This window comes from Trichomycterus rosablanca, chromosome 1, assembly GCF_030014385.1.
Source record: "Trichomycterus rosablanca isolate fTriRos1 chromosome 1, fTriRos1.hap1, whole genome shotgun sequence".
Classification (NCBI taxonomy): domain Eukaryota; kingdom Metazoa; phylum Chordata; class Actinopteri; order Siluriformes; family Trichomycteridae; genus Trichomycterus; species Trichomycterus rosablanca.
The window spans coordinates 42,538,488-42,561,313 of NC_085988.1; the positions used below are offsets into that span (position 1 = coordinate 42,538,488).

At 36.9% G+C, this 22,826-nt stretch overlaps 2 protein-coding genes across 2 annotated transcripts in view; one reads left to right on the forward strand and one right to left on the reverse strand.

Annotated features, from left to right (window-relative positions):
• The window catches only part of spg11 (SPG11 vesicle trafficking associated, spatacsin), a 36,516-nt gene extending 25,312 nt beyond the window's left edge, over nt 1-11,204 (reverse strand). The window contains exons 1-14 of the mRNA XM_062993068.1: nt 11,074-11,204; nt 9,581-9,808; nt 8,606-8,804; nt 7,988-8,125; nt 6,675-7,048; nt 5,983-6,128; nt 5,488-5,620; nt 5,095-5,250; nt 3,471-3,643; nt 3,197-3,373; nt 2,401-2,472; nt 2,063-2,190; nt 1,260-1,435; nt 375-585 (exon numbers count right to left, since the gene is read on the reverse strand). Of these exons, the coding sequence (XP_062849138.1) occupies nt 375-585; nt 1,260-1,435; nt 2,063-2,190; nt 2,401-2,472; nt 3,197-3,373; nt 3,471-3,643; nt 5,095-5,250; nt 5,488-5,620; nt 5,983-6,128; nt 6,675-7,048; nt 7,988-8,125; nt 8,606-8,804; nt 9,581-9,808; nt 11,074-11,185 (2,423 nt within the window). The 5' untranslated portion in view covers nt 11,186-11,204. The remainder of the gene's footprint in view (nt 1-374; nt 586-1,259; nt 1,436-2,062; nt 2,191-2,400; nt 2,473-3,196; nt 3,374-3,470; nt 3,644-5,094; nt 5,251-5,487; nt 5,621-5,982; nt 6,129-6,674; nt 7,049-7,987; nt 8,126-8,605; nt 8,805-9,580; nt 9,809-11,073) is intronic.
• Nucleotides 11,205-16,590: 5,386 nt separating this feature from the next.
• ciao2a (cytosolic iron-sulfur assembly component 2A) lies at nt 16,591-21,590 on the forward strand. Its single transcript, XM_062993075.1, has 5 exons — nt 16,591-16,786; nt 18,025-18,189; nt 20,135-20,184; nt 20,498-20,543; nt 20,695-21,590. Exons 1-5 carry the CDS (start codon nt 16,675-16,677, stop codon nt 20,793-20,795), a joined length of 474 nt encoding a protein of 157 aa, XP_062849145.1. The 5' UTR covers nt 16,591-16,674; the 3' UTR covers nt 20,796-21,590.
• Nucleotides 21,591-22,826: the final 1,236 nt, after the last annotated feature.

Below are 22,826 nucleotides of genomic sequence, written 5' to 3' on the forward strand. Positions count from 1 at the left end.
GAAACTGAGCTACAGCATGGTGGCCAAGGTCATACAGCGGTTTTCCAGGACAGGTTCCACTCGGAACAGGCTTCGCCAGGGTCGACCAAAGAAGTTGAGTCCACGTGTTCGGCGTCATATCCAGAGGTTGGCTTTAAAAAATAGACACATGAGTGCTGCCAGCATTGCTGCAGAGGTTGAAGACGTGGGAGGTCAGTTAGCTTATGCTACTGATTCTTAGCACTTATGTGCTCTCACTGCTTTATAAACAGGTCCAGTTTCTCTTTTAAAATGGTCAAACATTACTTAATATAGTCAAAAGTCAAAAAGTACTTAAACATAATAAATCCTACAAAAAAAAAGTAAACCAAGTTTTGTGTTTAAGCTATTCAAACCTGGAAAGCATGTCCAAAATTTGGTCCTTCATATAATCACTACAATGGGTGTTTCCATCCACAACAGAAGCAGTCAGTGCAGGCCACTGGGTGGCAACAGTGCTCCTACAGTCCTGAGAGGCTGAGTGTGTTAGCCATGCAGTAACTTGGACCTGGTTATGAAGTGAGGTGAGGTAGGACCACAGCACAGCAGGCTCACAGGAACTCAACACTAAAGTAAAACACAAAAACGAAAAATTAGATGTGGGCTTTTATTTCACAAAGCAAAAATAATGTTATATACCATTCACACATTAACCTATTACAGTATTTACGAACACATTTTGTGTATTCTGTTAAAAACTCTGATGCAATCAGAGCTAACTTTCACTGTCTGAAGCTTAACCTATTATTCTAAAACTGAAATAACCACATTGCATTGTGGTACTGCAGTACAGAATATAAAAAAGCTGTTTTTGCATACCGCCTTGAACAGTATGTAGTATATAGATTTCAACAAACAGTTCATCTTGATCAAAGTTCAAAATCACCAATCTAGGGCAATCAAAGTACTTTTAACTGTGGTGCAAACTTAACCTATTGTTCACCTGATCTTTTTTATTTTGCTCTTGCATTTCAGGACTTTTAGCTGTGCCAAAACAAGGCTACATCAGGATATTTGTTGTGCTAATCACAGGCCTGGACTGCACAATATAGCATTAGTTCTGCATTTCTAGCTAGATAACCTTATCCTGTTTTGCCACGTATACCCATTCCTAATCATTACACTTACAAAAAGCATACCATTAATTGTAATATTTCATTTTGCTAAGTTACTGCTAATCAGGTGGCAACAAAACAATATGAACAATACACTGTGAAAAACGATGATTAAAATGTACTCACAGTGGTCAGAGAGTCTGGAAAGCAGCACAGATTTCTGTGTATCCTTGTCCCAGTGTCTGATCCAGTCCAAACGCACTGAGTTTAGCATAGACTGAAGGGAACAAGATGAGGGTCCATTTAATATCTCCTGGATCAGGTTTCTGCTCTCAGCTTCTGACTGGCTTATCTGAAGAGCCCTGCACGCACAAAATTTAGAATAATACACCATTAAATCATAAAATCACATCAAAATGAATTAACAGAACTTTTATACAGTATTGCACTGGTGTTTGTGAGCTTTTGGTACCTCCTGACACAGAACAATGCCCAGTCTCGTGTAGTCGGAGTATGCAGTCAGTTCCTGGATAGCAAAGGTATAGATGCCATTGACTGGCCCTCATGTTCCCCAGACATGAATCCATTTGAGAACCTCTGGGATGTTATGGATCAATGCATCTGACACCACCAAGTAGTGCCACAGACTGTTCAGGAGCTCACTGATGCACTATTTAAGGTTTGGAAGGACATCCCCCAATTTCTGTGTGATTTTCAGGCCTCAATGGGTAAATATTTTTAGTTTCCATCGACTTTTTCTACATCATTTTGTTCTTATTAAACTACACAATTTATATCAGTAAAGGAGTTCAATTTGAATATTTCGTTCATCGAGACCCAATATGTTCTTTCTTTAAGTGTTCCATTAATTTTCTAAGCAGTGTATATAGTGGTAAAGCACCCTAGGTCCAAAGGTCCACCCTAATAGCTTACCACAATGCTGTGTGTCTAGTGTCAATAAGTTGTAAATCCAGCCAACAGCCCCTTACCTCGTCTCGTCAAAAATCTTCGAGGTTCTCACTGCTGGAGTAGAGTACAAATTTTCAATCTGTTTAATAAACTCCACTTTCTCCAGCTCCTCAATAGAAAGATGTTTCTGCCTCTTCAACTCTTCTACCTGTGTATATAGGGAAGAAAATATTTTAAACTCTTAAATGAGCCACACGATCAAAGGTTTTAGACAAATAACAGGCATGCTTTTTACATTATATAATTATATACATGGCCTTAATATGATTGGTATGCTATCCATGTAAATAATCGTAAAAAGCAGCTCTAAACAAGTGGTGTTAGAGCCAACTTATCATGTATTAGAAAATAAGCTTACCATAAATGCCCTAAGATCCTGATCAGCCGTGTACACACAAATATTGTGGAACTGTTCTTTCACATTAAATCCCTGAAAAAGACAAAGACAGATTGTTTTCATACTTTGCCCTAACAGTTGAGGCTATACCATGGATAGATTTGGCCTTGTTTGGGGTTGGGTGTTATCATTGACATACGTTTTATTTTTGCTGATTTATCTTTGTATACTGCATTCAGTCATGAAAAATAACATCAATCTTGCAAAATAATTACTAAGAAAAATGGAATTTGGTGCCACTGCACTAATTTGAAAGAATGCAAAAAAAAGACACTCGGGTGGTGCAGCAGTAAAGTACTCTAGGTCACTAAATCTGAGACCCAGGGATCCAGGCTGAATCAGCCTAGCTATTGTGAGGCGGACAGTGCGCTCTTAATGCCGGTTCCAAGCCTGTATAAAAAAGGGGGTTGAATTAGGATAAAAAGATAAATAAACACAATAAAAAAGCAAGAAGACCTAGAAAGCGTGACTATAGAACAAAATACCCAGCTCAAGAGGATGATAAGTTTAAACCATGTTTCAGTCTGCATAAGTTTTTTTTTAAGCCCAGACTGTATTAGGGTGGACCAGAGAATTTTTTCCTGGAGTTGCACATGGGTTCACACTTGATCAAGTGAATCAAACTGTGCAAACAGACAAGGGTCCTACATAGTTTCTTTCACTTTATAGTCTAAAAACCCTTAAAATGACACAAAACAGCATAATTCAAACGTTTGCCAAAGTGTGTACATATGCCATGGTATATGCATATGTTTACCATATTAGTCAGAAGTGTGGTGGCCTGTTGCAAGTCTTGTCTAGTAAGACAGGTGAAGGCCAGTTTCAGGCCTGTTCTCCTAAGATCCTCCAACTTCTGCTCTGGACAGTTGCGTCTGCGTAAATAGGCCTGAGCACGTGGAAGCTCCCTGTTCAAGACTGCATGTTGAACCACCTCCTGGGAAGCACACAAAAACACCATACTGATCTGCCAACAATTTTTTTTAAAGTTTTAACTTAATGACACTGTAATAGTGTATATAGTATTATTTTACCTCAACAGAGAGAGACTCCCACTTATCCTCAGTGGTCATATCTGGTGCATCAGTGCCTAAGGCGGGAGTCTGACTCTCACTCACACTGCAAGGGTACTTCTTCAAATAGGTGCGCAGTGTAGAGATGTAACCATCCAAAATCTTTACACACTCCTGCAAGTTAGTATCCAGCTCTACAAAAGAATGATTAGGAATTCAACCCCATTTTCAGTTAAGTTGGGACACATATTAAAAATGCAATAAAGACACTTGAAGATTGAAAATAATTTCAGTGTTTTCAATGATTAACTTAATTTTTTTTTTTTTATATAAATACATTTATAAATATATGCCTACAAGACATTGAAAAAAAGCTGAGACAGAGGCACATTTACCAGTGGGCCACATCACATTTTCTTTTATTTTTACTTTTATAATCATTGGTAAATAAAGATACTAATTTCTGCAGTTTTGCAAGTGGTATTTTGGCCTATTCTAGCAGTATACAAGATTTGAGCTGCTCAACAGTCTGTGGTTGCCGCTGACTGATTCTTCTCTACATGATGCGCCATAGAGAAGACAGATCTGGACTGCAGGCAGGCCAGTCAAGCAAACACACTCTATGTCTACAAAGCCATGCAGTTGTAACTCATGAAGAATGAGGCCTGGCATTGCCCTGCCAAGAAAACGTCATCAGCATAGCAGTATACGTCCTCCATAATACCAATATAGCCTTCACATCAATGGTACCTTCACATATATACAGATCACCTATGTCATGGATTTACCTGACCACAGAACACCTTTCCACTGTCTTTCGGCCCATCTTAGATGACTCTGGTCCAAAAAACAAGCTGGGATTTCTGCGCAAAATTAATATAGGCTTCGTCTTTGCATAATATAGTTTCAGCTGTGAGTTGTGTTAAGTGACCACGACTTTCCGAAGAACTCCCAAGCCCATGTGGCTATATCCATTACAGTAGCATGACAGTTTTGACAGAGCGCTCGATGGTCATGTACATTTAGCACCCTTGGCATCTTGGCACTTAATGCACCAAGATTTTCCCTCACTCCCTGAATCTTTTCATGATACTATGAACTGTAGATGGTAAAAGACCTAAATTCTTTGCAATCTTGAGCTGAGAAACAGTTTTTGAACTGACTGACAATTCTCTCATGAATTTTGGCACAAAGCGGTGAACCACTACACATCCTTGCTTGCAAAGCTTTTGGTGGATGCTCAATCTTGATAATCTCACTTGTTATCAGTTAAACTGCTAATTGTGCAACCTTCCAGCACAATGTTACTTCTTCAACCTTAGTCTTATATTGCCTCTGTCCCAACTTGTTTGGAGTGTGTTGCAGATGTCACATTCTGAGTTCTTCGTTTTATTTGTTTATGAATTTTCTTACAGAGTACAATTCATTTTGTCAGTGAAAACACAGAAAATGTTGCTTTGTACCTTCATCAGGTAAATAAAAGTTTAAAAGATTTAACAAAATAGAGGTTTAGTTGTTATTGCATTTTTCTGGAAATAGGGTTTGAACAAAACACTCTGTATCATTGCAGTATAGGTTTGATTTTTTTTTACAGCACACACATAACACATAGCGAATGAATTGTGTCTGATTGTGTTTGTGATACCTGGTGTACTGGTAGAGATGAGTCTGATCTGCGTATTGAGAAAGTTGAGCGTCATGCTGAGCAGCTGTTCACAGAACTGTCGACTCTGTGCCTCAATGTGTGTGTCTCTGATAGCAGACTGAAGTAGATCCAGTGCTGGACACAGACCTTGGACATCTTTTAAAAACACATTTATGATGACATGTAAACCAAAACATTAATTATGGTCACAGACGACAACTGAGTAAATAAGGGTTGCAGAGCTCTTGTTTGTGCAGGCTTTTTTCCTTTCCTGCTCTAACAGACCTAATAAACCTGGCAATTAACCAGTTATGTGTATCAGGTGTGTTTAAGCAAGAACACAGTATATTTCTAATTGCAAAATTTCCTACCTAAAAGACCAATAGGGCTTACTGTTTAACTGCATCTGTGTTGATTGGGCAGCTGCCTGATCATGGAGGCTGTAGCTTGTGGGAGGTGAGAGGATATTCTCCTTACTCTTTAGAAAGAAATCCACCATGTCCAGCTGCCGATTCTTCAGTCCGGCCTAAAAGAAGCAGAAGCAGTTCATGTAGCTACCAAACGTTGTTAAATGTTATATGTGAGAAAACAATCGCTTAACCATGTCATGGTCAAAACTGAACATTGAACTGAAGTTAATATTGGGGTTAGTATTACAAAGCTATTTATAAATAAATTTGCAGTGGTAGCTTAGTGGTTAAGGTACTAGACTAGTGATCAAAAGGTCATTTGTTTAAGCCCCACCACCGCCAAGTTGCCACTGTTGAGCCCTTGAGCAGGACCCATTACCTTAACCCTTAAATGCTCACAGTCGCAACTCACTTTGTATAAGTGTCTGCTAGGTACTGTGTATGTAAATGTGTTTTTAGGTGAGGTGATTATTCATACCTGCAGAGCATGAATAGGCATTGAACATCGCCCCCAGTCATTAAGATGGCATAAGGAGTCCACCATGCCAGCACTTCCAAACACCATTAATCTGTTCAACAGCTCTTCCTGAGAAACGGTGAACAGCACCAAAGACAAACCTGAAGCTGAAACACAACAAACACATCACTTAATATGCTAAAACATTACAAACCTGCATTCTTGTTCAGGTTTCTGCTTATTCTATATGTATTTTAAGTCAGTGTTAATTGTTTTTTCTTGTGTATTTATTGTCCAATATAAGGCAGTTTTGTCATTTAGAAAAATGTATAAATATATGCAATAATACACTAAGCAGGGAGGGACAAGTCCATATTTTTAAAATCCACTATTTGGTGGATAATGTAATGAACTAGTGGACTTGTCAGTCTCTGCTAGGCAATGCCCTGGTTAACAAGTCATTAAAAAGACATTAGACAAAATAATGACATAACAGAAATGATAGAGTTACGATTTACCAAGTAAGTCACTACATGTGATTTTTTTTTACCAAAATAAACTAATAACTCAAATACACAAAAGTTTTTAAAAGTGCGTGCTTCAATTATTCAGTCACTGTTGGAAAAATCATTATAGTTTCCAGACATGTCCATTACAAGTGTATGTAAATTTTGATGTCAATTGCATCCGTAATTCAATAAGGTAGTGTTTACCTTTCAGTATCAGTGAAAGGTGTTCCTCCTCTGACCGGCAAATAGGAACAGCAGGCACATCTAAGCAATAATATGTGACATTCTGACTCTCAAGGTCCCAGTACGCCAGGGTTGTGTTGCTGTTGTCAGCTGAGGTAAAGGTAAGCACTGCTGAAAATTCAGACACGATCAGAATATTCGGAGTGGTCTCATCAGGCACCGTGAAAGACATCACACAGCCTCCTGGTGGTAATGCGGGTTTTTTAAGCTTGGTAGTGGCAGCAGCTTGACGGTACTCAGGGCAAGGGAAGTCTCTGTACCACGGCAGTAGTAAAGCTGGAGGGTCTGGAGCTTTGGCTTGCTTGTAGAGCAATGCCAGTCTTGTTTCCCATGACCTGTACACAAACGTTAAGATATTAGTCCTGGTTATAAATGCACAGTGAATCTGTGTACTTGATGCATAATTAAGTACGTAAATGCATCTGATATAACAGGCATTGTTTTAGTGCTGCATTAAAACACTAAATTTTCTATGTTACAATCAACCGATGGTTCCTGTAAAAATTCATCTGGTTATAAAGTATTGAAGGAGGTGTGTGATAGCTGGCAAGATCATAGGAATTTAGAAATATATCCAAATTGGGACAGTATTTTGTTCATCATTCATTGATTCATTAGTTCATCATTCATCAGTTCAAGGTCAATGTCAAACACCGTCACTGGCAATTTTGTATCTCCAATTCACCTAACTTTCATGTCTTTGGAGTGTGAGAGGAAACCGGAGCTCCCAGAAGAAATCCACGCAGACACAGGGAGAACATGCAAACTCCACACAGAAAGGACTAGGACCATACCACCTGGGATTTGAATGTAGGAGGAATGTTTGCTGTGAGGTGACAGTGCTACCCACTTGGCCAACATGCTGCCCTAAAAATCAACACATTTCTCTAAATTACATTCCAAATATAATTATTCAAACATGTTTTCTTTAAAATACAGTATGTGCATTTAAAATAATTACATTTTTAGATATTATTATTATTACTACTATTATTATGTAGCTGTTTATTATTCATAAACATGCGATTTAAAACGCTAATCCTTTAGACATGTTACGTGAACCCACACAGCAGATGTAAAATCAGGACATACAAAACAACCATCACAGACACAATATTTAATCATTTAATTTTTCTGTTTTTGTAGTAGTAGTAGTGGTTAAAACCAACATTAAAGTATTAAATATCCCTTTTAAGAGCAATATAAAATTTTAACAACTAGACAAAGACTTGAATACGTGTAAATGAGAAAGCAGAAGATCTAGACTGCCTTACTGGTCAGTCTGGAAATGGGTGCCCAGTACAGACTGGCTGTAGGCTGCACTAGCAATGCTGTCCTGGTCAAATGTCTTTGAGGGTATGATAGGAGGAAGGGTGGGGAGCTCCTTACACAGCAAGTGATCTGGGTGAGTTCTGTAAAAAGTAAAAAAGAGACAAGTCATGACAGAAAATGTACAATGTTACAAATGGAGATTTATTTAATAACCATAGTGGCAAACCGAAATGGTGTTTGAATTCATGCCGTCATACTACGTCACCTACACTATATGGCCAAAAGTATATGGACACCTGACCATAAGCTTTTTAAACAACCCATTTAAATTAAGTGACCTTTTCAGCTACAACAGCAGCCATTCTTCTGAGAAAGCTTCTCATGAGACTTTAGGCTGGACACTGATGTTGATCAAGTTTTACTTCATGTCTTTATAGACCTTGCTTAGTGCATAGTGGCACAGCCATGCTGGAACAGGAGGCCATTCCTAAACTACTGCTGCAAAGTTGGAAGGATATAATCTCTTTCATTACTTCTCTTTCTATTTTCTTTAAGAAAAAACAACAAAAAAAACAGTGTTTAATCAGCACAACATTAATGTCATTGACTTTTAAACATACCTGAAATAATCATTGAGATCAAGTGCCAGTGCTTGTTTTTGGCTCGTGGCAGCAACAGCTGTACTAAGGTCTGGTGAGATGTGGAGCAAGTGAAAGGAAGACAGGGACTGGACTGGTTCTGCCTCAGCCTGGCCTGACAGGTAGTAAGCAGAAAGGTCCACTGTAGCCAGGTGTTTTCCATTTGTGCTGTCAAAGACATCTAATGTAGAAAGTAAAGGAAAGACTCCCAACAATTATCTTGTGAGAACGTAATGATTATGAGCTGGAGCTGTTGACATATGCATGTACTTTGTTTTGTATCTTGTTTGGTTCTGTCCTAGACACAACGTCCCTTTAATAATCAAAGTTGTATAAAACTATGTATACCTTTTACCAAATGTATGTATTGCTATAGGTGTGTATAGTATGACATCCCAATCATTTGTTTCAATTTGACAGTTTAAGTATAAATTATAAGAGCATTACATGATTGGAATCCAACTATTCCTTACAATTTTGATACAGTGGCAATAATTTTGTCCAGTCAATTTCTGAAAAGACAATTTCCATGTGGTTACCAAAGTATTTGTAATTGCAAAAGTGTTCTGAGAGAAATGGTGCTTTTTTTGAAAGAAGTACAGGGGTAAACATTGATTGTCCTGGCAAAAGTACAAAGAAATGACTTATAATACTTTGGCTGACCAACTTTATTGTATTTACTAAATTTACTATTTATTAATCCACAATAAGCAAGTGAATTGGTATCAGGTAAGAATATTATGATTGGGTATAAAAGGAGATTCCCCCAAAGGCCCAGTCAATGCTGAACATCAACCAAATAGTGTGATTAAAAAATACTTTAATGTTATTCATTTTTACTGTAACAGCTGCAGTACAATTTACTGTAGGTAGACTTTTTTTCTTTATCAAAATAGTCAAATCCTTATACATTTCAGACAAGTTAACAGCAATTTACCATTTCAACAAAAAGGATACACATGAATCCTGTGCTAGTGAGCGTGAACAGAAGGCCTCTGCACAGCTGGTATGCAGTGCATGTATCCTGAATTGCTGGAGGAAAGCTAAGAAGGCAAGAAGAGATGATCTCTGGTTTATCAGCGTCATTAAGCCACAGAAGCTCCACCAGGACGCAGTTGTTCAGCAGTAGGTGACTGCGGCCATCGATGAACGACAACAGCTTTGCACAGACCAGCTTACTCACATCTAAGACAGGTTTTGCATAAGTGATAAAGACTGATGAGAGAACTAATTGCATTTAGAAATACAAACCTTATTAATAACTAGTAACAAATAATTTAAGTATTGTCAGTGGTTGTACAGTTAATATAGAATAGTAAAAATGATTCTAGCATCCATAAGGTAATAAACATATATATAGTAAACATTTTAATCTACAATTGACATATCATATTAAAACAAAGTTAATGGCAGTTCAATCAATTTAGAATCAATTAAACATGCAGTCAGACTCCATACTGACACAAACCAGCTTTACCATTTGTGAATTTACTGTGCAATATTTGCTTGTAAACGGAGCTGGTGCTTGCGTACTGAGGGTGGCTAGGGATCAGTTTTAAATCTGTGTTCCTACTCTGTACAGACTCTAGCTGCTCTCTCAAAAGGAATCAAGGAAATTAATTCAGATGTCATTTTAACTGACAACATTAACTGTACGATGACCTCTTTGTTGGTTATTAGTTAATCAGTTAATTCCTGATATACATATAAGAAACAGTATAAAAAAAAGTTCTGGTCAGAACTTAATTTTACAATAGTAGGCCATTTTACATGGAATTTCTCTAAAGGTCTCCTTCAACATCAGCTGTAACAGTTATCAATGTTGATGGGTGCCTGGGAGGTGCAGCGATAAAACATGCTAGCCCACTGCTGACATCTTAAACTCTCAAGTTCTGCTATAAGCCGGCTGGCCACAAATACAGACATGAATCGCTACGTCTGAGGGTGGGCCAAAAGGATTTCACATGGCTGCTAAAATTGTGGCCTTTGCTGGCTGGTCGAAGGAGCCTGCAAAGAGACATGGAAGAAAGGAGATCAGTGTGTGACTCACGTACGCAAAACTGATCCTTGTAGGAACTCACCTTGTGCAGGTAAAAAAGAAGTGGTTGGCTACTACATGTGTTAGAGGGGACGGATGTTAGGTCCTGCCCTCCAAGGTCAGGGTAGAGGATATACAATTGGGTATTTTTGTGTACGACTAGATTGGGGGACTATGGGAAAATGCAAAAATAGAAAAAAAGTTTGCGGGTTTGCTATTAATATGCTCAAAGACATTAACAATCATTATTGGACTTTAATTTGACGTCAGCAATAACTATAAAGTGAACTAATTAAAAATAATAATAAGTAGGTAAGTAACTAGTAATAAGTAATCAATTCTGCAAAAATTGTAGAATGTATGAGTAGATGATGTTTATAATAATGGTAGGGGGAAAAATCATTCCACTTACCAAGGTCCTTTTCCTGGACAAGTTGCAGCAGTGTATCTGCAGGATACTTTGATATTGATGTCACCTGGCTTTCAGAAACCGCCTCATAAAGTCTGATATTCCAATTTGCCATCACAGTCAGGAGTTTAGGCCTGGTATTGACTTTTCCTTGGTCAGTCAGAACCTCCCATACAAAGCTATAGAGCAAGAAATTGGCAGTTAGTTCAAGATTTGGCTCTTATCAAAGCAACTTTATTCTTGCCCATATCTGCTACATTAAACACATGCACTATGAGTAACTATCAGCCTAACATATGGTCTTAATCTATCCCTGACAGAGATATGCACAGTGAGAAGGAATTGGGATTGACAAACACATTTTTTATATTTTGAGTCATCTGTGCACATTAAATGATTCAGCTAACATGCATTCTAATTTTGGTTGTCAATTAACCAAAATCAAAAAAAACAATATGTAAAAAAACTGGCAAAAGATATAGATCAAGGTTCTAAGCCTTTCATCAATGTGTCAATTAGATTTTTACACCAATTAGACACAAAATCAGAATTTAAGCATTAAAGGAAACAAACACGCTGTTTTAACAAACAACCTTTCTAATGAATTATAAAAAGATTTTTTACAGTTCGAGCATGTGAGATGGATATGTCCTTTCAACTTCTGGTTTTGTGGGTAAAAACTGGTAGCACATATGTATGTAAAAAATATAATGTAAAAAATGTAAAAAAAAAAACAACAACAACAACAAAAATAACGTAACTGTAACAGAGGGGTAACTTTATTACACTTGAATAAAAAAAAGACATTCCTGTCAGTACAAATGGTTTGATCATTTACAAAGGATAAGTTTAAGGTAAAGACAAGAATAAGCATGAAAAATGTTGTGCATAAACAGCATTCCCACTGTGAAATATTGCACGACAGAGGGCTGTTTATTTGCAAATCTGGGCCATTACATGTCATTTAAAGAAACATGAAGGTGGCTATGTTCATATTAGATGAGAATTATTTTCATCTGTCAGGAAACTAAATCTAATATATACAAGAAGTTGTGATTATAAGGCTTTTAATGTAGTGACTGACTAATGTAGTTAATTTTATTGTGTACATACACACAAACTTTGAATTTGAGGCATGAAACACACAAAAAAAGTTGGCTCAAGGCAAAATAAGAGAGAGTTATTAGACTATTTTATTGTTTCACTTATTTGAAACTTTTCACAAAAAGTAGGTGAAAATAGGATTAACCAAAAGCTCAAGTTGGATTGTGATTGCAACTTCATGACTGTGATTGCCACCGTCATTCACTTTAAAACAAAAATTTCTCAATGTTTGTTTGTTTGTTTATTAGGATTTTAACGTCATGTTTTACACTTTTGGTTACATTCACGACAGGAACAGTAGTTACAAGGTTAATCAATTCACAAGGTTATATCAAACACAGTCATGGACAATTTAGTATCTCCAATTCACTACACTTGCCTGTTTTTGGACTGTGGGAGGAAACCGGAGCACCTGGAGTAAACCCACGCAGGCATAGGGAGAACGAGAACATGCAAACTCCACACAGAAAGGACCCGGATCGCCCCACCTGGGGATCGAACCCAGAACCATCTTTCTGTGAGGCGACAGAGCTACCCACTTAGCCACTGTGCTTCCACAAAATTTCTCAATGCAAGATTAAAAATAATAATAATAATAAGTCTTACTATTGTGATAAATATAGTCATATGGGCTCAGGAGTACCATTGACATTTCTGCCACTGCATCAAGAAATGCAACCTAAAAATACTGTGTGCAAAAAGAAAGCCATATAATAATTCTATACAGAAACACTGCTGAGTTCTCTTGGTCCAAGCTCTTCTATGACGAACTGAACGACAGTGGAAAGATGTCCTATGGTCAGTTTCAGCTTGTTTTGGGGAAAATCAGACATCAAGTTCTTTTTGCCAGAGACAAAAAGTGCCACCCAAACTGTTATTGCAGGTAAAAAGTAAATGTGTGAAGGTATAACGGACCAGAAGCTGTATATTGGGATATTTCGGAAACATTGAGATGAAGTCATCATAGAAAGTTATTTCAGCAAGACAATGCCAGGCCTTATTCTGCTGGAGCTTACAAAAACATGGTTTTGAGGACATAGAATGCTTGACTGGCCTACAATGCAATGCAAAACAGTCCAGTCTCCTACTACAAATGTATGGTGCATCACAAAGAGGAGACTCAAACAAATCTTGAATCAAGCAGGAACGGACAAAAATTCCACTTACAACTGCAACAGTTAGTATTCTCAGTTCACAAAGCATTAAAAAGTGTCATTAATAGGAAAGGTGATGGAACACAATGGTAAATGTCTCTGTCCTAAACTTTTTGAGTGTTGCAGGCATCAAATTGTACATTTGTTTTTATTTACAAACACAATTAAGCGGTGAATAAAACATTGGAAATCTATGTATTTTTGTGACTTAAATTAAGGTAAATTGAGTTAAATAAAGGGTAAATAAATAACATTTTTCCTAAAATAGGGTTTGTACTTCATTTCATGTCTGATTTCAATGCATTTATGCAATTTCATGTAGAACTTCTAAAATGATCAGGGGAGTTTTATTATATTTATTAAAGGTTTGAAAGAACTTACTCTGTGTATGTATCCTCAAGCACATTAACCGGTGTTCCATGTTCAGAAACATCACCCACTGTTAGCTTGCCTTCCACATTTAGACAACACAACAGGCAACAGTCTTTGGTCATTTTGGCAGTAACAGTATTCTCCAGGGCTGTACATAATCCATTATCAGGTAGCAGCGCAACCTCTAATGGACTCTGTAAACGAGCTTCCAGTTTACCGTACATTTCTATAACGTTTTTGTACAGTGCAACGTATTTACGTAGAAACAGAAACTTTATAAAGGTACCTAGATATCTAAACAAGGCGTAAATAAAGCATACAGCTTAAATCCTCCTGTAAACCTCGCTTCAACATGTCCTATAGAAGCTGAACAATCTGAACTCATTATTAATCAGTAAACAGTAATTAAACACAACTGGAAACAAACAGCACAGCTGACGATCACATGCCTCTCTTCTTCAACACGTGATACAACATAGCCAATAAAGCACTGGCTTTGACAAACGAAGACGAGGCGAAATGGTGTGATAGCAGATCACATCGAACTGTCAGCACAAGAACTTAGCTACAGCAGTTTAAGCAGTTACACTAAGTGAAACTAGTGAAACTCATTTGTTTTTGTTATTTAATGTACTTTTAATGCACATATTTACTTTACATTTACACATATATTGTAGTTTCGCATCGCATTTATACATGTAAACAAAACATGTATTAATGAGCTGAAATTATATGTATACAACACATTGATAGGACATTGAAGTATTCAAATAAATAATTATAATATTGCTCCAAAGCATTTGTTAATAATTGCAAAATAAAACTATAATATTGCTCCAAAGCATTTGCTAAAAATTGCAAAATAAAATTATAATATTGCTCCAAAGCATTTGTTAATAATTGCAAAATAAAATTATAATATCGCTCCAAAGCATTTGTTAATAATTGCAAAATAAAATTATAATATCGCTCCAAAGCATTTGTTAATAATTGCAAAATAAAACTATAATATTGCTCCAAAGCATTTGTTAATAATTGCAAAATAAAATTATAATATCGCTCCAAAGCATTTGTTAATAATTGCAAAATAAAATTATAATATCGCTCCAAAGCATTTGTTAATAATTGCAAAATAAAATTATAATATTGCTCCAAGGCATTTGTTAATCATTGCAAAATAAAATTATAATATTGCTTCAAAGCATTTGTTAATAATTGCAGCTTTGAAAAAATCATCATTTTGTTTCAATTTTGACCCATTTCTCAGAACACTTGTCTTTCATTTCCCTAAAGTTATGATTGTCACTTAAACAAATATGTAGTTTATATTTAACTGTGATTTAGGTCAGATAATTGATAAGGCCATTATAATACCTTTACCTCTATTTTAGAGATTTAAATTGAATTGGCTTTATGTTTAGGGTTGTTGTGTCAAATCATCTATATTTAGTTTCTTGTCCAGTAAGATTACATTTTCATTTTTTAATTATTTGTCCTGGTTCTTGCTCCAATGTTTACTTTTCCCAGGACAGTTTGCGGAGAAGCAGCCTCATGTGATGCCATACTTCACTGTTGTTATGGTGTTCTTTGGATGATACAATCCTTTTTTCTTTCTTTTTCTTTTAATTCTTTCTTTAAACATGACAGTCTGTATTATTGACAAAAAAAATCTATTTTGTTTCATCTGACCATTGTTCTAAATTGTCTTAATGCATGTGTGCAATTTTACACAATCATATCTGTGTTTCGTTTTAGCATAAGGAGATTTGTATAAGGTGTAGGAATGGAGAATATTGTGGTTTGGTGCATTGCTTATTTTTCTCTGTGTAATTGTTATTCCTGCTGTTTTAGGTCCTTGTGCAGCTCTCTTCAAGTAATTACCGGATTTCTTTTTTACATTCTTTATTATTAGTCTAAGCATCTTGTCTTGAGTAAAATTTATTTGTATAGTGCTTTTTACAACAGACATTGTCTCAAAGCAACTGTACAGAATCCAGGACCATCAGACCAAAAACCCCTGTTGAGCAAGCCAAGGGTGGCAGTGGCAAGGAAAAACTCCCCTAAAATGACAGGAAGAAACCAATCAGACTTAGAAAGGAACCCCCATTCTCCTTGGGTGGCCAGGAGAAAAATTAGATCTCTTGAATCAATTTAAATTTTGTGTATGTATGATTTCTGCACCTGTCCTGGGAGCATTTTGGATTCCATTAATAACATGATGTTTAAAGATATATTAAATATTTGGCACAAATAGTGAAACAACAAATAATCTAGAGGAACATCAATGCTCATCTCCCATTTATCAGTAAGCCTTATAAATACCCTAATAATCCTTAAGCCATTATATTTTTATTTTGTTTGATAAGCTTTTTGAAGGACATTGGTGGTGGTGTTACGTTGTGAAAAGTCACAATTCTTAATTTATTCATTGTCTGATTTACCACCACTTTATCTTATTTCGGGTCGCGGTGGATCTAATTCACAGGTAGCCAATCAATCACACTCTCATACCTAGAGCAGTTTAGTAGCTCCAGTTAACCTTACTGCATGTCTTTGGACTGTGGGAGGAAACATGAGCACGTGGAGGAAACTCACTTGTACAAGGGGAGAACATGCAAACTCTGCACAGAAAGGACCCAGACCAATCCACCTGGGAATTGAACCCAGGACCTTCTTACTGTGAGGCGAAAGTGCAACCCACCGAGCCGCCAAGTCACAAACTACCTAGTAATAGCAACCTGAGCAAGTCGGGCATCATTTATTCACGTCTTGCATACGTTTAGGTTGTATCGCATTTTACCCGATAGCAGAACTAAAGTGCACTACATAAGTGCACAGTGTGTTGACTCGTTCCCTATGTAGGGCATATATATAGGGGGTAACGAGTTATTTATGAGAGCGCCTCGGGTTTCTCAACTACAGGAAGAATGAGGATTGTCAAAGTCACGTAGCGCGATTATGGAGTCATTAGAAGATGGAGATACTTTCTAATGTTGTAAACAAACTGTTTCAGCTTTCAGAGTTTTATGGCGTAAGTAATTTACGCAGGACCAAAAAGATGGAGGAGAAAGCGCTAGAAGTTTATGGTGAGTGAATGTGAGCGGGTTAGCCGGTTACAGTGGTCAAAGTCAGACAACAGTACATATTAAAGGAAGTGTTGGGAGTTCGTGGACGAGTTTATTTGATACAAGTTAATTACAAATTCGTCACATAGTGATAGTGTATTAAATAGTGTAATAAAAGTCAAAAGCTACACATTACAGTCTTGGGTTTTTGGTTATTTTTTTCTGTATCTTAATGATTGGACTACAGTTTAGATTGGAAGTTTAGATTGACTACACCTAGTACATGGAACAGTAGTCTCTGGCAAAGGTCGCGCAAAAACCCAAATGCAAAACAACAAAAACAGCACTGCCATAATGTACAAGCTGCTGAAACATGGGGTCACACTTTTTACATTCAAGCAGTCTTTAAAATGCTTTGTTCTCAGGGGCTGCTGTGCCACAAAATAAAGCCCCTGCTCCATGTTTTGTTAATGTGATCATTAACAAACTTATTCCAAGTTTGATTGTGCTGAAAGCCTATGTTAGTGTGAAGCTTGCTTGACTGTAATTAGCTTCTAATTCATGGCAGACTTGTTTTAGGTGATTCGTAGATTACATTTGACAATCCAGACAAATGTCCCTTTAGCATAAGATGACAGGTTCCAACCACAAATAGATCACTGTTCTATGTACTTAATAAAGTCAAAGTTTTATTATGATTAATATTATGATTATTATTGTTATTATTTGAGGACATAAGTTAAATCACTATCAGACCATTTACACAATTATACTAATATTATAAAATGCTGCATGTACAAATTTGACTCCACTGTCACCTCACAGCAAGAAGGTCCTGGGTTCGATCCCCAGGTCGGGCGATCTGGGTCCTTTCTGTGTGGAGTTTGCATGTTCTCCCCGTGTCCGCGTGGGTTTCCTCCGGGTGCTCCGGTTTCCTCCCACAGTCCAAAGACATGCAAGTGAGGTGAATTGGAGATACACAGTTGTCCATGACTGTGTTCGATACAACCTTGTGAACTGATGAATCTTGTGTAACTACTGTTCCTGTCATGAATGTAACCAAAAGTGTAAAACATGACGTTAAAATCCAAATAAAACAAACAAACAAACAAATTTGACTCAGCATAATTTCAGAAAACTTAATTATTAACAATAATTAAATTTTTATTTAAGGTAAAGAGTATTTAACTCTGTTGCTAACAGTTTAGAAGTTAGCTATGGGTGGAAAAGTTTCAGTTATTGTTTTCTCTTTCCTGTAGACGTAATACGGACCATTCAGGATCCAGAGAAACCCAACACTTTAGAGGAACTGGATGTGGTTAATGAAAAATGTGTAGAGGTTCAGGATTTAGGGGATGACGAGTACCTCATCATTATCAGGTTTTCCCCTACTGTACCACACTGCTCTCTGGCCACACTGATAGGTGAGTAAATAGATAGACTGCTGCTGCTTGATAAAATTAACTGCTGTTTAAAAAATAAACTGCCAGCTTTAAATGCAAGAAAATCTATAGCAACATACTAGTCAATAATTTGAAATATGGTATATTAATCACACATATTATTAAATGGCCTCTTTTAGTTTTTTAGATATTTTATTTGATGTTTTAATTGTTTTAAAATTTAATCTGCCAGACCATCTTGATAACTCCTACAGAGAAAACAAAACAGCATATGACTAAATAGAGGTGCATTCTGCAGTTAAACATTAACAGACCTATTATTACTAAACATAAATACATTGTGAGGCATGTGATACCAGCTTATGGCCTCTGGTGAGCCTCTTACTGCCCAGTTAATAAAACCACTTTATCAGAATGACAAAATAGTCATTCAACAGTTGGCTGGTAAATTAGTAAACCCCCAAAGAACTAGTCAGCCATGAATTGTGCTGGAACATGAGTGATACTGTTCACAGTAAAGCCAGCTATATATTGCCATATAGGGAGGGAAAAGGTGTATCTACTGTGGTAAAATTATGCTTTCAGACTGATTACTGACTGGTTGCTTTAATTATTTTTGATATGTGTGTAGAACTTGAAACTTGTAGAATCCATTTGTTGCAATTTAAATTGGACATAGTTTGGAAAGGCACATGCTTGGATGTATAGAATCCATAATATACACTACATTCTCCAGACAAATTCGGAGCTATTAAGTCCAAGAAACTGTCTGGTTCTCTGCGATCAAATGGTGGCAAGGCATAGATAAAAAAAAATTCTCTTCTCTAATGAGATAAAAACTCTTTGGCAAAAAGGAAGCAGCATATCTGCCTACAAACAGCCACTGCACATCATCCGGCTAATATCATCCCTGTAGTGAAACAAAGTGGTGGCAGCATAATCATATGAGGGTGCTTCTCAGCAGCAAGAACAAAAATACTGGTATAAATTGATGGGTAAATAACTCGGCCAAATACAGACTGGGGTGACAGTTTACCTTTCTGCATCACAGTGACTCAAAGCATACCACCAAAACAACACTGGACTGGCTTCAGGGGGAGTCTCTAAATGTCCATGAGTGACTCAGCCAAAGCCCAGACCTGTACCCCATAAAATATCTAAGATTAAGACTGAGTGCTTTTTGGAACCACTGTTTATCCACAAAAACAGTATTTAACTACTTTCTACCTGCACTATATAGTTAAAAGGGCATGAACATAATCCCTAATTGCTAGGTTCATGTAATTCAGCCTGTTTCATTCACACATTATTAACAGTTACAATTACAATCTCAAAGTTATTTGGACACATACATATGGCCATCAGTTTTATTGGCCAGTTGTCCTGCACACACAAGTAATTTGTCTTTGGGCTACAGCAATCCCTACAGTGCTCACCAATGATGATAGACATGATTTGACATGATAGACATCATGGTGGGAATTGCACAAAATCAAAGCATATTGCACATATAAAGTATTGCGCAAAGTAAAAATAAATCAATATAGTCACTTGTCTGTTATATTTTCTTATTTAAGAAAGATTTACTGTACTTTAGTCAAGGTGCAGACACATGTATGGGAGAAACACATATGGTTTAGTGTGACTTTCCACAGCTTTCTTTTAAAGTGCACCTGGGTACAATTGTGCTTTGCTGTGATGGCGTCAATTTAAAAAAAAAATGTTTTTGAAATTTACAGCATTAAAACACCAACATAAAGTCACACTCATAGTGCTGATTAAACTTTTATGTATTTGCTGATGCTATTTGTACAGCCAATCGATGTTCAAGTGTCTGATTATTCTGATACAGCATTCTAGTCAACATGATGTACCTTGTGCCTTGAGTTCATGTCGGGGTAAAATTGATCTATGTATATATAAATTAGGGACTAGATATGCTAACAAAAGAAAATGTATTTTGCAGGTCTTTGTTTACAAGTGAAACTACAGCGCTGCCTTCCATTCAAGCATAAGGTGAAGACTGATCTGATTCATTACTCTCAAATAGTACAGTAACCTGGTCAGATAAGCTTTTGTCATATTTGTTTAGCATTCTGTAATAAAAAAAAGAGGATTCTTGGTTTTCTATCATTAGATTTATACTTTAATATTGATTGAGCACCCACAATTTTCATGCTGTGAGAGAAAAGAAAGAAAAGTAAAATTTGGTTTTGGTTTGTTTGTACATCTAGTTTTAGCTTTACAGTCAGTCTCCTGAACACAGACCATTTGTGTCCTGTAGATTTTTCTATTTACTGTTCTTGCTATTCTCTGTATTTGTTCACAGCTTGAAATCTACATCACTGAGGGAACACATTCAACAGAAGAAGACAGTAAGTTTTAACCAGAATACATTTTCAAATTGGATGTGCACAGGTTCTAGTTGCTTTTGTAGTTATGTTTTATACGGTGAAATATGTTGATTAGAATATATTCTGTGGCTTTAATATGTATTAAATATATGCACTCTGTTTTGTCATGCAGTTAACAAACAGATCAACGATAAGGAACGGGTAGCAGCAGCGATGGAGAACCCTAATTTGCGGGATATAGTGGAGCAGTGTGTTACTGAACCTGATGACTGAGTCTTTCACATGTACACAATCTTTATTAGCTGAGGCATTAATGCTGGCAAAGCTGCTCTGTGTTTTTTGAAACATGTTAAAAGAGGAAGATGGTAGTGATTCTTTGCTGACTCTTCTTTGCAGGCAGCCGACAAAGCAAATAAAACAGAGAGATCAGTACCAGAGCAATAAACCCAATATCTTTTAATAGCTCACATTCATGCATTCAGTTAGCCTGCTGTCTGAGCTCAGCTGAACAGAACATTGCTGGGAAAAGTTTGAGCAGACTGAAGTTAGATTTGTGTAAAGTCCCCAGAGTCATAAGGCTAGTCTCTGGTGGATAAATCTGTACCTGTTCCAGTTTTTGTTTGTTTGCCTGTATGTCCACTGGATCTAAAATGTAAATGTTTGTGAGTCAAACCAGTGTAAATACTATATGACTGCTTAATCTTTTATCAATCATAAAAAATGTATAAGAATTTTTTTATTGTTCATGGACAAATCTGACATTTAAATGCTGTTTAAATGTTTTATTAGAATAGTCATTTAAAAAAGTTTCATATAATGGATATGACTTGCTAAAATGCATTTTTAAATTGCAGTTACATAATTCAGAAAATGTCAGGTGTTGCAATCACACATCAGTAATAATTATTTGTAGCATCTGCAGTTTAATTTCTGTAGACTTGTTTTTGTTGGGGTTACTCCAGCAGACTTGGTAAACTGAACCATAAAGTTGTAATAGGGTTTTTAGCTTTGTCACTGCACCACAAGGTTCTTGGAGTCTTCTTTATTAAATATTTATCCTGGTCAGGATACCATTGGGTCTTGTTTTACCTTTACACACTGACTGCAAAGCAGAAATAGTCTATTGCAGGGAAACACTTACTTATTCACTCTCACACCTAGTAACAATTTACAGAATTAAAATCACCTTCTGCATGGCAAGACTTTTTGAAAATTTGAGGTCCAGGACTTTACGTTACGTTACGTTATCAACTGCACACTGTAATAATTTTATAGTTGCCTTATTTTGTGATTTGTCTTAATTTTTAGGGTTTCAGACCAAAAAAAATCAGCTTAATATGAATGTGAGAAGTTGACAGTTTTCAGAATGTCTGCATAGGTTTAATGTTGGTACTTCCCACTGCTTGTAGGTGGCGCAGCGGTAAAGTATGCTACGCTGGCACACCAGAGTTGGGGTTTCGAATACATCGTATCGAATTTCAGCTCTGCCTTCCGACTGGGCTGGGCAGCAGCATGAACAACGATTGGCTGTTGTTCAGGGTTAGAGGGTTAAAAGTCGGATCAAAGGTCCTCATAACTGGTGCAACTGCGGCCCCTGCTGGCTGACTGATGCCGCCTGCACAGGGCTGAGGAATAATGCTGATGGGGTGTGGTCCTCCGTACACAGTGCCTGTCGGTGTATGAACTTGATTCGTGCAGGTGAAAAAAGCAGTCTGTACTGACTGTACGTGCCGGAGGGGGCGTATGTCAGTTGAGGGGCGTCCTCAGTCAGCGGTGAAGGGTCGAATCACTATAGAGGACGCAACCAGAGTAACTGGACACGACTAGATTGGGGGGAAAAATAGAAAAAAATCTTGGTACCTCCCCAAAATATGCAGAAAGTGGGTGAGCTGCACTTAATGGCTCTCAGATGCTTTGTGCTCACTGTTTCCAGGTGAAGCTAGAGCCACTGTGACCCTGATTAGGATCAAACATTAACCACCTGACATTTGAAATGTATATTAATGTAGTAAAATGTGTTGACATAAAACAGGGATTAAACTTGGAAACAAAAATGCACATCATGTCTTAGTGGTTGGCCATTCCAGTCAACATCCCAACCAGTCAGTAATTATTCTCAACCGTCATTAAACTTTATTGTGCCATGTTATCATCCACAAATAGCTATTGAAATTTCCCAGCTATAATTTTACAGAGCTTACTATGCACGTCTATGAAATAGAAATTTCCTGTTCAGGGTTTTCTCCCCTATTGATTATACTCTTTTCTAATTTAGATTTTATTATAAAATCAACAATCAGTTCC

What these genes read in the sequence shown, in the direction of transcription:
- ciao2a (XM_062993075.1), top strand. Translation starts at nt 16,675, where the DNA reads ATGGAGATACTTTCTAATGTTGTAAACAAACTGTTTCAGCTTTCAGAG. An exon ending in GCCTTCCATTCAAGCATAAG is followed by an intron (nt 20,185 to 20,497) that starts GTGAAGACTGAT and finishes ATTTGTTCACAG; the next exon opens with CTTGAAATCTACATCACTGA. An exon ending in ACATTCAACAGAAGAAGACA is followed by an intron (nt 20,544 to 20,694) that starts GTAAGTTTTAAC and finishes TTTGTCATGCAG; the next exon opens with TTAACAAACAGATCAACGAT.